The following is a 16960-nucleotide window of genomic DNA, read 5'->3' on the forward strand; positions in this document are numbered from 1 at the left end:
ATTTTTAAAATATTCACAAAGAAAATTAATTCTTAATATGTAATTCAGAGGAGTAATTAAAAAACAGTACTAGTCTGGAGAAGGTCCTGAAGGGTTGGAGACAAGATGGTGGAGTAGAAGGGCTTGAGCACAACTGCTCTCACAAAAACACCAAAATCACAACTAACTGCTGAACAACTGTTGACAAAAGAGACTGGAACCTACCAAAGAAGATATTCTATATCCAAAGACAAAGAAGCCACAACAAGACAGTAGAGGGTGCAATCATGATAAAATCAAATCCCACACCCACCAGATGGACGACCCACAAACTGGAAAATAATTATACCACAGGGGCTCTCCCACAGGAGTGAGAGTTTGGAGCCCCATGTCAGGATCTCTAGCCTGGGGACATGGCACTGGCAGGAGGATCCCCCAAAGCATTTGTCTTTGAAGGCAAGTGGGGCTTGATGACAGGAGCTCCACAGGATTGGGGGAAACAGAAACTCCATTCTTGGAGGCCACACACGAGGTCTCGTGCTCACTGGGACCCAGGGAAAAAGCAGTGACTTCATAGGAGCCAGACCAGACCTACCTGCTGGTCTTGGAGAGTCTCCTGGGCAGGTGGGGCTTTGGCTGTGGTTCACTGTGGGGACAAGGACACTGGTGGTGGAGGTATCAGGGAGTACTCATTGGCCTGAGCTTTCCTGGAGGTTGCCACCAAGACGTGGTGACACCCTACAGTCTGTAGGATCCAGTGTTGGGACGCCTCAGGCAAAACAACCAACAGGGCAAGAGCACAGCACCACCCATCATCAGACAGGCTGCCTAAAATCTTCCTACCCACAGCCACTTCTAAACGCCACTTCTATATACAAAACAGAAACAGACTCACAGACATAGAGATCAGACTTGTGATTGCCAAAGGGGAGGGGAGGAGGGTGGGGCATGGACTGGGAATTTGGGGTTGGTAGATGCAAAGTATTACATTTAGAATGGATAAACAACAAGGTCTTATTGTATAGCACAGGAAACGATATCCAATCTCTTGTGATAAACCATAATGGAAAAGAATATTTTTAAAAAAGAATGTATATATGTGCAAAACTGAGACACTTTTCTGTACAGCAGAGATTGGTACAATACTGTAAATCAACTATACTTCAATAAAAAAAAGTAATAAACACACCTCTGGACATGGCCCTGCCCACCATCTCCATCCATCAGTGGGAAGGCAACAGTCCCTCCCACCAGGAAGCCTGCATGAGCCTCTTAGAGCAGCCTCACCCATCAGTGGGGAGACACCAGAAACACGAGGAACTACAACCTTGCAGTCTATGGAACAGAAAGTGCAGTCACAGAAAGTTAGACAAAATGAGACAGCAAAAGAATATGTTTCAGATGAAGGAACAAGAAAAAAAAACCAGAAGAATAACTAAGTGAAGAGGAGATAAGCAATCTAGCCAAAAGGAATCCAGAGTAATGAGAGTAAAGATGATCCAAAATCTTGGAAAAAGAATGGAGGCACAGATCAAGAAGATACAAGAAATGTTTAACAAAGAGCTGGAAGATATAAAGAATAAAAAAACAGAGATGAACAATGCAATAACCAAAAGGAAAAATACACTAGAAGGAATCCATAGCAGAATAAATGAAGCAGAAGAATAGATAAGTGAGCTGGAAGACAGAATGGTGGAAATACTGCCAGAGAATAAAATAAAGAAAGAAGAATGAAAACAAACGAGGGCAGTTTAAGAGACCTCTGAGTCAACATTAAATGCACCAACATTTGCATTATAGCGGGTCCCAGAAAGAGAAGAGAGAAAGAGCCTGAGAAAATATTTGAAGAGATAATAGCTGAAAACTCTCCTAACATGAGAAAGGAAACAGCCACCCAAGTCCAAGAAGTGCAGAGAGTGCCAGGAAGGATAAACCCAAGGAGGAACACACCGAGATGCATATTAATCACATTGACAAAAATTAAATACAAAGAGAAAATATTTAAAACAACAAGGGAAAAGCAACAAATAACATACAAAGGAATCCCCATAAGGTTATCGGCTGATTTTTCCACAGAAACTCTGCAGGCCAGAAGGGAGTGGCATGATATATTTAAAGCGATGAAAGGGAAAAACTACAACCAAGAATACTCTACTCAACAAGGCTCTCATTTAGATTTGACAGAGAAATCAAAAGCTTTAAAGACAAGCAAAAGCTAAGATAATTCAGCACCACAAAATCAGCTTTACAACAATGCTAAAGAAAGTCTCTAGGTGGAAAAGAAAAGGCCGTAAATAGATACAAGAAAATTAGGAATGGAAAGGCTCACTGGTAAAGGCAAGCATACAGTTAAAGTAGGAAATCATCCACACACAAATATATTACAACAGCAATTGTGAGAAAAGGTGAGTACAAATGCAGGATATTGAAAATGCATTTGAAATTAAAGACCAGCAACTTAATCTTGTATATATATAGACTGCTATATCAAAATTTCATACTATCTACAAATATCATAGTATCTACATAGTATCTTCAAATATCTACATACACACAAAAAAGAAAGAGGAATCCAAACACAACACTAAAGTTAGGCATCAGATCACAAGAGAAGAGAGCAAGAGGAAGGGAAGAAAAAAGACCTATAAAAACAAATCCAAAACAATTAACAAAATGACAATAAGAACATACATATCAATAATTACCTTAAATGTAAACAGAATAAATGCTCCAGCCAAAAGACATAGATTGGCTGAATGGATACAAAAGCAAGACACATATATATGCTGTCTACAAGAGACCCAATTCAGGTCTAGGAACACATACAGAATGAAAGTGAGGGGATGGAAAAATATGCTCCATGTAAATGGAAATCAAAAGAGAGCTGGAGGGACTTCCCTGGTGTCACAGTGATTAAAAATCTGCTTGCTAATGCAGGGGACACGGGCTCGATCCCTTGTCCTGGAAGATCCCACATGCCATGAAGCAGCTAAGCCCATGTGGCACAACTATTGAGCCTGCACTCTAGAGCCCGTGAGCCACAACTACTGAGCCAACGTGCCACAACTGCTGAAGCCTGTGCACCTAGACCCTGTTCTCGGCAACAAGAGAAGCCACTGCAACAAGAAGCCTGTGCACAGCAACAAAGAGTAGCTCCTGTTCATTGCAACTAGAGAAAGCCTGCGCTCAGCGACAAAGACCCAGTGCAGCCAAAAATGAATAAATAAATAAATTAATTTTAAAAACAGCTGGAGTAGCAATATTCATATCAGACAAAATAGACTTTAAAATAAAAGCTGTTACCAGAGACAAAGAAGGACACTACATAATGATCAATCCAAGAAGATATAACAATTGTAAATATGTATGCACCCAACATAGGAACACCTCAATATATAAGGCAGATACAAACAGCCAATAAAGGAGAAATCGACAGTAACACAATAATACTGGGGGACCTTAACACCCGACTTTCATCAATGGACAGATCATCCAGAGAGAAAATCAATAAGGAAACACAGCCCTTAAATGACACATTAGATCAGATGGACTTAATTGATATTTACAGAGCATTCCATCCAAAAGCAGCAGAATACACATTCTTCTAAAGGGCACATGGAACATTCTCCAGGACAGATCACATCTTGGGTCACAAATCAATCCTTGGTAAATTTAAGAAAATTGAAATCATATCAAGCATCTTTTCCAACCACGACGCTATGAGATGACAAATCAATTACAAGAAAAAACTACAAAAAACACAAACACATGGAGGCTAAACAATATGCTGTTAAACAACCAATGGGTCACTGAAGAAATCAAAGAGGAATTAAAAAAATACATAGAGATAAATGAAAATGAAAACATGATCATCCAAAACTTGTGGGGTGCAGCAAAAGCAGTTCTAAGAGGTAAGATTATAGCAATACAATCTTACCTCAGGAAACAAGAAAAATCTCAAAGAACCTAACTTTACATCTAAAGCAACTAGAGAAAGAAGAACAAACAAAACCCGAAGTTAGTAGAAGGAAAGAAATCATAAAGATCAGAGCAGAAATAAATGAAACAGAGATGAAGAAAACAATAGAAAAGATCAATGAAACTAAAAGCTGGCTCTCTGAAAAGAAAAACAAAATTGATAAACCTTTAGCCAGACTCATTAAGAAAAAACGGGAGGTCTTCCCTGGTGATGCAGTTGTTGAGAGTCCACCTGCCCATGCAGGGGACATGGGTTCGTGCCCGGGTCAGGAAGATCCCACATGCCCCAGAATGGCTAGGCCCATGAGCCATGGCCACTGAGCCTGCGCATCTGGAGCCTGTGCTCCGGAAGAGGCCACAACAGTGAGAGTCCCGTGTACCGCAAAAAAAAAAAAAAAAAAAAAAAAAGAAGAAAAAAGGGAGAGGGCTTAAATCAATAAAATCAGAAATGAAAAAAGAGGAGATATAACTGACACAACAGAAATACAAAGAATCATAAGAGACTACTACAAGCAACTGTATGCCAAAAAAATGGATAGCCTAGAAGAAATGGAAAAATTTTTAGACAGGTACAATCTCCAAAGACTAAGTGAGGAAGAAATTGAAAATATGAACAAGCAATCACAGTACTGAAATTGAAACTGTGATTGAAAAACTCCCAACAAGTAAATGTCCATGGTCAGATGGCTTCACAGGTGAATTCTATCAAACATTTAAGGAAGAGTTAATACTTTCCTCTGAAACTATTCCAAAAAATTGCAGAAGAAGGAACACTCCTAAAGTCATTCTATGAGGCCACCATCACTCTGATTCCAAAACTAAACAAAGATACCACAAAAAAGAAAATTACAGGCCAATATCACTGATGACCATAGATGCAAAAATCCTCAACAAAATACTAGCAATCTGAATTCAACAATAAATTAAAAGGACCATACACCATGAACAAGTGGGATTTATCCCAGGGATGCAATGACTTTTCAATATCTGCGAATTACTCAGTGTGATACTGATTGTGATACCACATCAACAAAGTGAAGAATAAAAACTATATGATCATCTCAATAGATGCAGAAAAACTTTTGATTAAATTCAACACTGATTTATTATAAAAAAAACTCTCCAAACAGTGGGTATAGAGTGAACATATGTCAACATAATAAAGGCCATATATGACAAGCTTGCAGAAAACATCATTCGCAACCATGGAAAATTGAAAGCATTTTCTCTAAGATCCGGAAAAAGATAAGGATGTACACGATCACCAGTTTTATTCAACATAGTTCTGGATGTCCTAGCCATGGCAATCAGAGATTTAAAAGGAATAAAAGGAATGCAATTTGAAAAGAAGTTAAACTGTCACTATTTGCAGATGACATGATACTATACATAGAAAACAGTAAAGATGCTACTGGAAAATTGCTAGAGCTAATCAACAAATTCAGTAAAGTTGCAGGATACAAAATTAATACACAAATATCTGTGGCATTTCTATACACTAAAAAGGAAAAACCAGAAAGAGAAATTAAGGAAACAGTCCCATTTACCATCACATCATAAAGAATAAAATACCTAGGAATAAACCTACCTAAGGAGGTAAAAGACCCATACTGCAAAAACTATAACATGCTGATAAAAGAAATTGAAGATGACACTAAAAAATGGATAGACCATGTTCCTGGATTGGAGGAATGAATATTGTCAAAATAAGTATACTATCCAAGGCAATCTACAGATTCAATGCAATCCTTATCAAGTTACCAATGGAATTTTTTGCAGAACTAGAACAAAATATTTTAAAGTTTGTATGGAAACATAAAAGACTCTGAAGAGCCAAAGCAATCCTAAGAAAGAAAAATGGAGCTGGAGGCATCAAGCACCCTGACTTCAGACTATACTAGAAAGTTATAGTAATCAAAACAGTATGGTACTGGCACAAAAACAGAAATATAGATCAATGGAACAGGATACAGAGTCCAGAAATAAACCCATGCACCTAAGGTCAATTAATCTACAACAAAGGAGGCAAGACTATACAGTGGAGAAGAGACAGTGTCTTCAATAAGTGGTGCTGGGAAAATTGGAAAGTTATATGTAAAAGACTGAAATTACAACGTTGTTTAACTCCATACACAACAATAAGGTCAAAGTGGATTAAAGACCTTAATGTAAGACTGGATAGTATAAAACTCTTTGAGGGAAATATAGGCAGAACACCCTCTGACATAAATTGCAGCAATATGTTTTTCGATTCATTTCCTAGAGTAATGGAAATAAAAGCAAAAATAAACAAATGGGACCTAATTAAACTCAAAAGCTTTTGCACTGCAAAGGAAACCATAAACAAAATGAAAAGACAACCCACTGAATGGTAGACAATATTTGAAAATGTTGCCACCAACAAGGGATTAATCTCCAAAATTTACAAACAGCTCATGTGGCTCAATATCAAAAAAACAAGCAACCCACTCAAAAAATGGGCAGAAGACCTAAATAAAGATTTCTCCAAAGGAGACATACAGATTCCCATGAGGCACATGAAAAGATGCTCAACATTGCTAATTATTTGAGAAATGCAAATCAAAACTACAATGAGATATCACCTCACACTGGTCAGAGTGGTCATCATCAGAAAATCTACAAACAATAAATTTTGGAGAGGGTATGGAAAAGCAGGAACCCTTTTACACGTTGATGGGAATGTAAATTGGTACAGCCACTATGGAGAACAGTATGGAGGTTCCTTAAAAAGCTAAAAATAGAACTACCATATGATCCAGCAATCCCACTCCAGACAAATTATTTCTGGAGATAATTCAAAAAGATACATGCACTGTAATGTTCATGGTAGCACTATGTACAAGAGCCAAGACATGGAAGAAACCTATATGTCCATGACTAATGGATAAAGAAGATGTGGTACATATATACAATGGAATATTACTCAGCCATAAAAATGAATGAGATAATGCCATTTGCAGCAATGTGGACAGACCTAGAGATTATCATACTAAGTGAAGTAAGTCAGACAGAGAAAGACAAATATCATATGATGTCACTTATATGTGGAAACTAAAAAATGGTACAAATGAACTTCAAAACAGAAACAAACTCACAAACTATGAAAACAAACTTTTGATTACCAAAGGGGAAACCTGGGGGCGAGGGATAAATTGGGAGTTTGGGATTAACATATAGACACTACTATATATAAAATATTGATAGATAATCAACAAGGACCTACAGTATAACACAGGGAACTCTACTCAATATTCTGTCATAACTTATAGGGGAAAAGAATCTGAAAAAGAAGAGATTTATGCATATGTATAATTGAATCACTTTGCTGTACACCTGAAACTAAGACATTGTAAAACAACTATACTCCAACATAAAATAAAAATTAAACAAAACAAAACAAAACAAAAAACCACTACTAGGCTTTAGAACAGTCAAGAAGTCACATCTGAAAAATCTTCACATTCTCTGTCTCAGGATTAGGCAGAAATTACAAGAAGTTGTGAGGAAAGTTCTTCCAACTTAACTTTTGCACACTCTGCTCACTCTTCCTAGGTCTCTTGGGATGGTTCACCATTGGCAGAATTTCTAGTACTGAACAGGCAGATGGGCAGACCTCCAGGGTCCACCAGCTCTCCCTGGAGTAGGCACGAGTCTGCAGTGCTGTTTAGGCTCCCATATACAACGACACATTGTCCCTTCATCTCCCAACAGGCTGCCTGGGATATTGTCCTCCTTTGCTGGTTACATTTGTTTCTTTTTGCCTGTTCCAGGCAGGCTAAGCACTAGTGAATGCAATTATTCAACCACCTTTCATTTATTTATTAATTTAGAACGTTTTTATTAGAGTATAATTGCTTTACAATGGTGTGTTAGTTTCTACTTTATAACAAAGTGAATCAGTTATACATATACATGTATCCCCGTATCTCTTCCCTCTTGCATCTCTCTCCCTCCCACCCTCCCTATCCCACCTTTCTAGCTGGTCACAAAGTACCGAGCTCATCTCCCTGTGCTATGCAACGCCTTCCCACTAACTATCTATTGTATATTTGGTAGTGTATATATGTCCATATATACACTACCACTCTCTCACTTTGTCCCAGCTTACCCTTCCCTCTCCCCGTGTCCTCAAGTCCATTTTCAAGTAGGTCTGCAACTTTCCTTCCATCTTGCCCCTAGGTTCTTCAGAACCTCTTTTTTGTTTTTTAGATTCCATATATATGTGTTAGCATACGGTATTTTTTTCCTCTTTCTGACTTACTTCACTCTGTATGACAGACTCCGGGTCCATCCACCTCACTAGAAATAACTCAATTTCGTTCCACTTTATGGCTGAGTAATATTACATTGTATATATGTGCCACATCTTCTTTATCTATTCATCTGTTGATGGAAACTTAGGTTGCTTCCATGTTCTGGCTATTGTAAATAGTGCTGCAATGAACATTGTGATACATGACACTTTTTAAATTATAGTTTTCTCAAGGTATATGCCCAGTAGTGGGATTGCTCTGTCATATGGTAGTTCTGTGAAAAATGCCAGTGTTAGTTTGATAGGGATTACATTGAATCTTTAGATTGCTTGGGGTAGTATAGTCATTTTCACAATGTTGATTTTTCCAATCCAAGAACATGGTATATCTCTCCATCTATTTGTATCATCTTTAATTTCTTTCATCAGCATCTTATAATTTTCTGCATACAGGTCTTTTGTCTCCTTATGTAGGTTTATTCCTAGGTATTTCATTCTTTTTGTTGCAGTGGTAAATGGGAGTGTTTTCTTAATTTCACTTTCAGATATTTCATCATTAGTGTATAGGAATGCCAGGGATTTCTGTGCATTAATTTTGTATCCTGCTACTTACAAAATTCACTGATTATCTTTACTAGTTTTCTGGTAGCATCTTTAGGTTTCTCTATGTATAGTATCATGTCATCTGCAAACAGTGACAGCTTTATTTCTTCTTTTCTGATTTGGATTCCTTTTTTCTTTTTCTTCTCTGATTGCTGTGGCTAAAACTTCCAAAACTATGTTGAATAATAGTGGTGAGAGTGGGCAACCTTGTCTTGTTCCTGATCTTAGTGGAAATGGTTTCAGTTTTTCACCATTTTGGACGATTTTGGCTGTGAGTTTGTCATATATAACCTTTATTATGTTGAGGTATGTTCCCTCTATGCCTACTTTCTGGAGGGTTTTTATCATAAATCGGTGTTGAATTTTGTTGAAAGCCTTCTCTGTCTCTATTGAGATGATCATATGGTTTTATCCTTCAATTTGTTAATATGGTGTATCACATTTATTGATTTGCATACATTGAAGAATCCTTGCATTCCACAGATAAACCCTACTTGGTCATGGTGTATGATCCTTTTAATGTGCTATTGGATTCTGTTCGCTAGTATTTTGTTGAGGATTTTTGCATCTATGTTCATCAGTGATATTGGTCTCTAGTTTTCGTTTTTGTGACATCTTCGTCTGGTTTTGGTGTCAGGATGATGGTGGCCTCATAGAATGAGTTTGGGAGTGGTCCTCCCTCTGCTATATTTTGGAAGAGTTTGAGAAGTATAGGTGTTAGCTCTTCTCTAAATGTTTGATAGAATTCTTATGTGAAGATATGTGATCCTGGGCTTTTGTTTGTTGGCAGATTTTTAATAACAGTTTCAATTTCAGTGCTTGTGATTTGTCTGTTCATATTTTCTATTTCTTCCTGGTTTCATCTCAGAAAGTTGTTCATTTCTAAGAATTTGTCCATTTCTTCCAGGTGGTCCTTTTTTTTTTTTTGCGGTACATGGGCCTCTCACTGTTGTGGCCTCTCCCGTTGCAGAGCACAGGCTCTGGACGTGCAGGCCCAGCGGTCATGGCTCATGGGCCTAGCTGCTCTGCAGCATGTGGGATCTTCCCAGACTGGAGCACGAACCCGTGTCCCTGCATCGGCAGGCAGACTCGCAACCACTGCGCCACCAGGGAAGACCACAGGTGGTCCATTTTATTGGCATATAGTTGCTTGTAGTAATCTCTCATGATCCTTTATATTTGTGCAGTATTTGTTGTTACTTCCCCTTTTTCATTTCTAATTCTATTGATTTGAGCCTTCTCCCTATTTCTCTTGATGAGTCTGGCTAATGGTTTATCAATTTTGTTTATCTTCTCAAAGAACCAACTTTTAGTTTTATTAATCTTTGCTATCATTTCCTTCATTAATTTTTCATTTATTTCTGATCTGATCTTTATGATTTCTTTCCTTCTGCTAACTTTGGGGTTTCTTGTGTTGCTTTCTCTAATTTCTTTAAGGGGAAGGTTAGGTTGTTTTTTTGAGATGTTTTTTAAGGTAGGATTTTATTGCTATAAACTTCCTTCTTAGAATTGCTTTTGCTGAATCCGTAGGTTTTGGGTCCGTGTGTTTTCATTGTCATTTGCTTCTAAGTATTTTTTGATTTCCTCTTTGATTTCTTCAGTTATCTCTTGGTTATTAAGTAGTGTATTGTGTAACCTCCATGTGTTTGTATTTTTCCAGATTTTTTCCTGTAATTGATATCTAGTCTTATAGCATTGAGGTCAGAAAATATACTTGATATAATTTCAATTTTAAATTTACCAAGGCTTGACTTGGGACCCAAGATATGATCTATCTTGGAGAATGTTCTCTGAGCACTTGAGAAGAAAGTGTATTCTGTTGGTTTTGGATGGCATGTCCTATAAACATCAATTAAGTCCATCTTGTTTAATGTATCATTTAAAGCTTGTGTTTCCTTATTTATTTTCATTTTGGATGATCTGTCCATTGGTGAAAGTGGGGTGTTAAAGTCCCCTACTTTGATTGTGTTACTGTCCATTTTCCCTTTTATGGCTGTTAGTATTTGCCTTATATATTGTAGTGCTCCTATGTTGGGTGCATAAATATTTACAATTGTTATATCTTCATCTTGGATCAATCCCTTGATCATTATGTAGTGTCCTTCTTGTCTCTTGTAATAGTCTTTAAACTCTATTGTGTCTGATATGAGGATTGCTACTACAGCTTTCTTTTGATTTCCATTTGCATGGAATATCTTTTTCTATCCCCTGACTTTCAGTCCGTATGTGTCCCTAGATCTGAAGTGGGTCTCTTGTAGACAGCATATATATGGGTCTTGTTTTTGTATCCATTCAGCCAGTCTATGTCTTTTGGTTGGAGCATTTAATTCATTTACATTTAAGGTAATTATTAATATGTATGTTCCTATTACCATTTGCTTATTTGGGGTTTGTTATTGTAGGTCTTTTCCTTCTCTTTTGATTTCTGCCTAGGGAATTTCCTTTGGCATTTGTTGTAAAGTTGGTTTGGTGGTGCTGAATTCTCTTAGCTTTTGCTTGTCTGTTAAGATTTTAATTTCTCTGGCAAATCTGAATCAGATTCTTGCTGGATAGAGTAATCTTGGTTGTAGGTTTTTCCTTTTCATCACTTTAAATATGTCCTGCCACTCCCTTCTGGCTTGCAGAGTTTCCACTGAAGGATCTGCTGTTAACCTTATGGGGATTCCCTTGAATGATATTTGATGTTTTTCCCTCGCTGCTTTTAATATTTTCTTTGTATTTAATTTTTGATAGTTTGATTAATATGTGTCTTGGTGTGTTTCTCCTTGGATTTATCCTGTATGGGACTCTCTGTGCTTCCTGGGCTTGATTAACCATTTCCTTACCCATATTAGGGAAGTTTTCAACTATAATCTCTTCAAATATTTTCTCAGTCCCTTCCTTTTTCTCTTCTTCTTCCGGGACCCCTATAATTCGAATGTTGGTGCATTTAGTGTTGTCCCAGTGGTCTCTGAGACTGTCCTCAATTCTTTTCATTCTTTTTTTCTTTATACTGCTCTGCAGGAGTTATTTCCACTATTTTATCTTCCAATTCATTTATCTGTTCTTGTGCCTCAGTTATTCTGCTAATGATTCCTTCTAGAGAAATTTTAAGTGCATTTATTGTGTTTTTCATTATTGTTTGCTTGCTCTTTAGTTCTTCTATGTCCTTGATAAACATTTCTTTTATTTCCTCTATTGTATTACCAAGATTTTGGATATCTTTACTATCATTTTTCTGAATTGTTTTTCAGGTAGACTGCCTTTTTCCTTTTCTTTTGTTAGGTCTGGTGGGTTTTTACCTTGCTCCTTCATCTGCTGTGTGTTTCTCTCTCCTCATTTTGCTTAACTTACTGTGTTTTGGGTCTCCTTTTTGCAGGCTGCAGGTTCGTAGTTCCAGTTGTTTTTTGTGTCTGTCCTTGTGGCTAAGGTTGGTTCAGTGGGTTGTGTAGGTTTCCTGGTGGAGAGACTAATGCCTGTGTTCTGGTGGATAAAGCTGGATCTTGTCTTTCTGGTGATGTGTTTTGAGGTGTCTGTGACCTTATTATGATTTTAGGCAGCCTCTCTGCTAATGGGTGGGGTTGTGTTCCTGTGTTGCTAGTTTTTTGGCATAGCGTGTCCAGCACTGTAGCTTGCTGGTCGTTGAGTGGAGCTGGTCTTGGCATTGAGATGGAGATCTCTGGGAGATTTTCGCTGTTTGATATTATGTGGAGCTGGGAGGTCTCTTGTGGACCAATGTCCTGAACTTGGCTCTCCCACTTCAGAGGCACAGCCCTGATGCCTGGCTGTAGCACCAAGAGCCTTTCATCCACACGACTCAGAATAAAAGGGAGACAAAAGAAAGAAAAAGATAAAATAAAATAAAATAAAAAAGTTATTAAAATAAAAAACAAAAAATAATTTTTATTTTTTTAAGTAATTAAAAAGAAAGAAAGAAAGAACAAAGAAACCAAAAAACAAATCCACAATGATAACAAGTGCTGAAAACTATACTTAAAAAAACCAAAAAAAAAAAAAAAAAAAACAGAAAACGGACAGAGAGAACCCCAGGACAAATAGTAAAAGCAAAGGTATTCGGACAAAATCACACACAGAAGCATACACATACACACTCACAGAAAGAAAAAAAGGGAAAAGTATATATATATCGTTGCTCCCAAAGTCCACCTCCTCAATTTGGAATGATTCGTTGTGTATTCAGGTATTCCACAGATGCAGGGTACATCAAGTTGACTGTGGAGATTTAATCCGCTGCTCCTGAGGCTGCTGGAAGAGATTTCCCTTTCTCTTGTTTGTTCGCACAGCTCCTGTGGTTCAGCTTTGGATTTGGCCCCGCCTTTGCCTGTAGGTCGCCTGAGGGCATCTGTTCTTCGGTCAGACAGGGCGGGTTTAAAGGAGTAGCTGATTTGGGGGTCTGGCTCACTCAGGGTGGGAGGGGTACGGAGTGCGGGGCAGCCTGCGGCAGCAGAGGCCAGTGGGACGTTGCACCAGCCTGAGGCGCGCCGTGTGTTCTCCCGGGGAAGCTGTCCCTGGATACAGGATCCTGGCAGTGGCGGGCTGCACAGACTCCTGGGAGGGGAGGTGTGGATAGTGACCTGTGCTTGCACACAGGCTTCTTGGTGGCGGCAGCAGTAGCCTTAGCGTTTAATGCCCGTCTTTGGGGTGTGCGCTGATAGTCGCAGCTCGCGCCCGTCTCTGGAGCTCCTTTAAGCAGGGCTCTGAATCCGCTCTCCTCGTGCACCAGGAAACAAAGAGGGAAGAAAAGTCTCTTGCCTCTTCGGCAGGTCCAGACTTTTTCTCGGACTCCCTCCCGGCTAGCCGTGGCACACTAACCCCCTGCAGGCTGTGTTCACGCAGCCAGTCCTCTCCCTGCGATCCGACCGAAGCCCGAGCCTCAGCTCCCAGACCCCGCCCATCCCGGTGGGTGAGCAGACGAGCCTCTTGGGCTGGTGAGTGCTGGTCGGCACCGATCCTCTGTGCGGGAATCTCTCCGCTTTGCCCTCTGCACCCCTGTTGCTGTGCTCTCCTCCGTGGCTCCGAAGCTTCCTCCCTCCGCCACCCGCAGTCTCCGCCCGCGAAGGGGCTTCTATTGTGTGGAAACCTTTCCTCCTTCACGACTCCCTCCCACTGGTGCAGGTCCAGTCCTTATTCTTTTGTCTCTGTTTTTTCTTTTTTTGCCCTACCCAGGTACGTAGGGAATTTCTTGCCTTTTGGGAGGTCTGAGGTCTTCTGCCAGCATTCAGTAGGTGTTCTGTAGGAGTTGTTGCAAATGTAGATGCATTTCTGATGTATCTGTGGGAAGGAAGGTGATCTCTGTGTCTTAGTATTTACCATCTTGAAGCTCCTCCCTCAACCACATTTTAAACAGCCCTAGGGAAGTCTCTTTAGGGAACTCATGTACCCTCTGCTTCTGAATGGCATCTCACACATCATTGGAAGGCATTTCCTACTGTGCCCCAGAGATGTGTGCACTAGGACATTCTTCAGGCCTTTCCCATCAGGCCTCTGTGCCGTGCACTGCTGGGACCTTCCTTGTGGCTCTCCCACCAGGCTGCTGTGCCCTTGGGGCACGCTTCAAAACCAAAACAGTATGAAACAAGGCTGAGAGGGAAGAAACAGAGCCAGCACCTTGCAAGAAAGGGCTGCACTTAAGCACTGCACTGATGTAAGTATGATAGTGGGTGGTTTTGTTACTTTATAGCTTTGTTACAGGTTTTCCCCACTGTCTGAAAATAGAGCTTTCCTATGAAACCTTTCAGAAGCCAAAATGACATAAAGTTAAAAGAGCAATCACCTGTTTTCATAAAAGTGAAAATCCTCCTCAGATTTCTTTCTTAGCGAAAACAGGTGCTAATGTAGGTCTTTTGTAAAAGCAAAGTGACATAAAGCGAAATCTGAAAAAGTGGGGGATACCTGTATTGTGTCCCAAAGGGACCCAGAATTACTCAGGCTGTAAGTACTTCTGCCTTCATGCGCTCCTCCCTCCAAAAAATATTAATTACATTTACACTAATTATGTTATTACATTACTTGTAATATTAATTACAATTACATTTACATTCATGACTGAATTCATACATAGAAAAATATGTTAATATTATATTAATATTATATTTTAAACCATCTTCTTTGACTCAAAAGGTTTTCTGTTTTGTTTCTGATTTTAGAAGAAACTAAATGATTTTCAGGGGCCCCTAAAAGTGTCTTGGACCTTTTTTAAACCAGATATTTGGGGCATGCATTCTATAGATAAACACAAAGTCCAAGGTAATATCCTTGTTGAAGAACTACCAGAAAAGTGATGAATTCTTATATGGCCGTTAAAAGCATGCCATGAGTCCCACATCTTGGTAGGTCTCCCTGCTCTCTGTATGTGATTAACCTCATATAACCTCATATGTTATTCATATGCTGTTTCATATGCTGTTTCATATTCATATGTATGTGCAGATAAACTGCAAGAGAATAAGAACTTCAGATCATTGCACACTGCCTAGCCTAAATTTTGACACAAACTTACTGATAATGGCTTCTAAGTTGTGCCGTATGTTTAGCAATGTTATAAGTGGTTTCAGGCCTTTTCCAGAAATGAGGGGGACAAATAACTAAATTTTAATAAACAACAACTAATATAATTGAAATCACTCCTTCCAGCTCAGGCCTTTGGAAGGTGGTCTTCTTGACTGCTGCCTTGGGCATGGTCTCTCAAGATGGTCACTAATGACCCCTGGACCTACTCTCCCTACCCCCATGGTCTCTCCTGCCTGGGGGTCACCCCCAATGCTTTGTCATTGTGCCTCTGACCCCTTTTTGTGGCATCAGTAGTCCATGAACACTACAGAAAAAGGCCTGGAGTTCTTGCCAGTAAGAAGCTGATTCTCACAGCCTGCTTCGTGGGGACAGCAGCCTCATCTGTCCTGCGAGGTGCTCAGAGGGCATGTATTTGCTGAAGGTTTAAGCACAGTATAAACAAAAGGAAAAAACTGACTAATATTGTTGATGACATATTCCCTAACAAATTAACCTAGCAGGGATTTCATCCAACAACAAAGATGTTCTCAGCGGCTGACCGTGGAAAATAGCCCACAGACAGGCAAAGGAAGTGTGAAGGGAAGGAGAGGGCTCCTGCCTAGGACCCTTGGAGCTGGTTGGGACACCCTGGGGGGCTTCAGTCCTGATGGCCACTGGGTAATATGTGGAGGACAGTGCTTTCCAGGCATGACAGTGCTCTTTCAAACTGATGGCAGTGAAATATTTTTAAAAGCCAATTTACCTTCAAATGGGAGAATGTTGCTCCATAGTCTTTTTTTTTTTTTTAAATTGAAGCATAGTTCATTTACAACGTTGTGTTAGTTTCAGGTGTACAGCAAAGTGATTCAGTTATACTTACATATATATCTATTTTTTTCAGATTCTTTTCCCTTATAGGTTATTACAAACTATATTAAGTATAGTTCCCTGTGCTATAACAGTAGCTTCTTGCTGGTTATCTATTTTCTCTATGGTAGTGATAGTTGTATGTTTTGTCCCCCTCAGTCCTGTTTCACTGAATCCTGGGGGATAGTTAGTCCCGTGGTGAAGTAGACACAGCTAAGGTTGGGATTAGATGTGATGACCTGTTTTTGTTTCCTCCCAAGTTTGCTTGTCATTCAGGTAATAATTGGTTTTTCAATGTGAAAGAAACAAATCCTGAATGTTTTCAAAATCATGGTGAAGAGTACCTGTTCTGTGGGCTTTGTGCTACGTTCCACAGACCTCGAGTTCAGCCCACCCTGGACCCTGCCATGGGGCTGCACCTGTGCTGCGGGAAGGCCAGTCTGTGGTTTCACTTCTCTTTTCCTGTTTCTAGGGTCTGGACTTCGCTGGGTTCACCGCACACATGTTTGCTGGGATTTGCTTCGTTCTCTTGTTCTCCTTTCCACTCCTCAGACTACTTTACTGGAACAAAAAGCTGTATAACAAGGAACCCAGTGAAATTGTTGGTGAGTGGAAGTACCTCCTCATATAGCCCCAGAGTTTACTGCCAAGATACTATTTTTTCTGGGGGAAGTTGCCACGAAAATTTAAGAGGTTAGTCACCTGTTAAATATCAGGGAAGCATAAGTCGTTGGGATGCTGCACACTAGCATTTCCCTGTCTGCCTCCTGG

The 16960-nt window shown here is 39.5% G+C and overlaps 1 protein-coding gene across 1 annotated transcript in view; it reads left to right on the top strand.

Annotated features, from left to right (window-relative positions):
* The window catches only part of OCA2 (OCA2 melanosomal transmembrane protein), a gene marked incomplete at both ends in the record, with an annotated part of 232040 nt that overhangs the window by 94157 nt on the left and 120923 nt on the right, over positions 1 to 16960 (top strand). Inside the window, one exon of the mRNA XM_079924777.1 lies at positions 16662 to 16794. Within this exon, the coding sequence (XP_079780903.1) occupies positions 16662 to 16794 (133 nt within the window). The remainder of the gene's footprint in view (positions 1 to 16661; positions 16795 to 16960) is intronic.

Source organism: Stenella coeruleoalba, assembly GCF_951394435.1.
Source record: "Stenella coeruleoalba genome assembly, chromosome: 6".
NCBI lineage: Eukaryota > Metazoa > Chordata > Mammalia > Artiodactyla > Delphinidae > Stenella > Stenella coeruleoalba.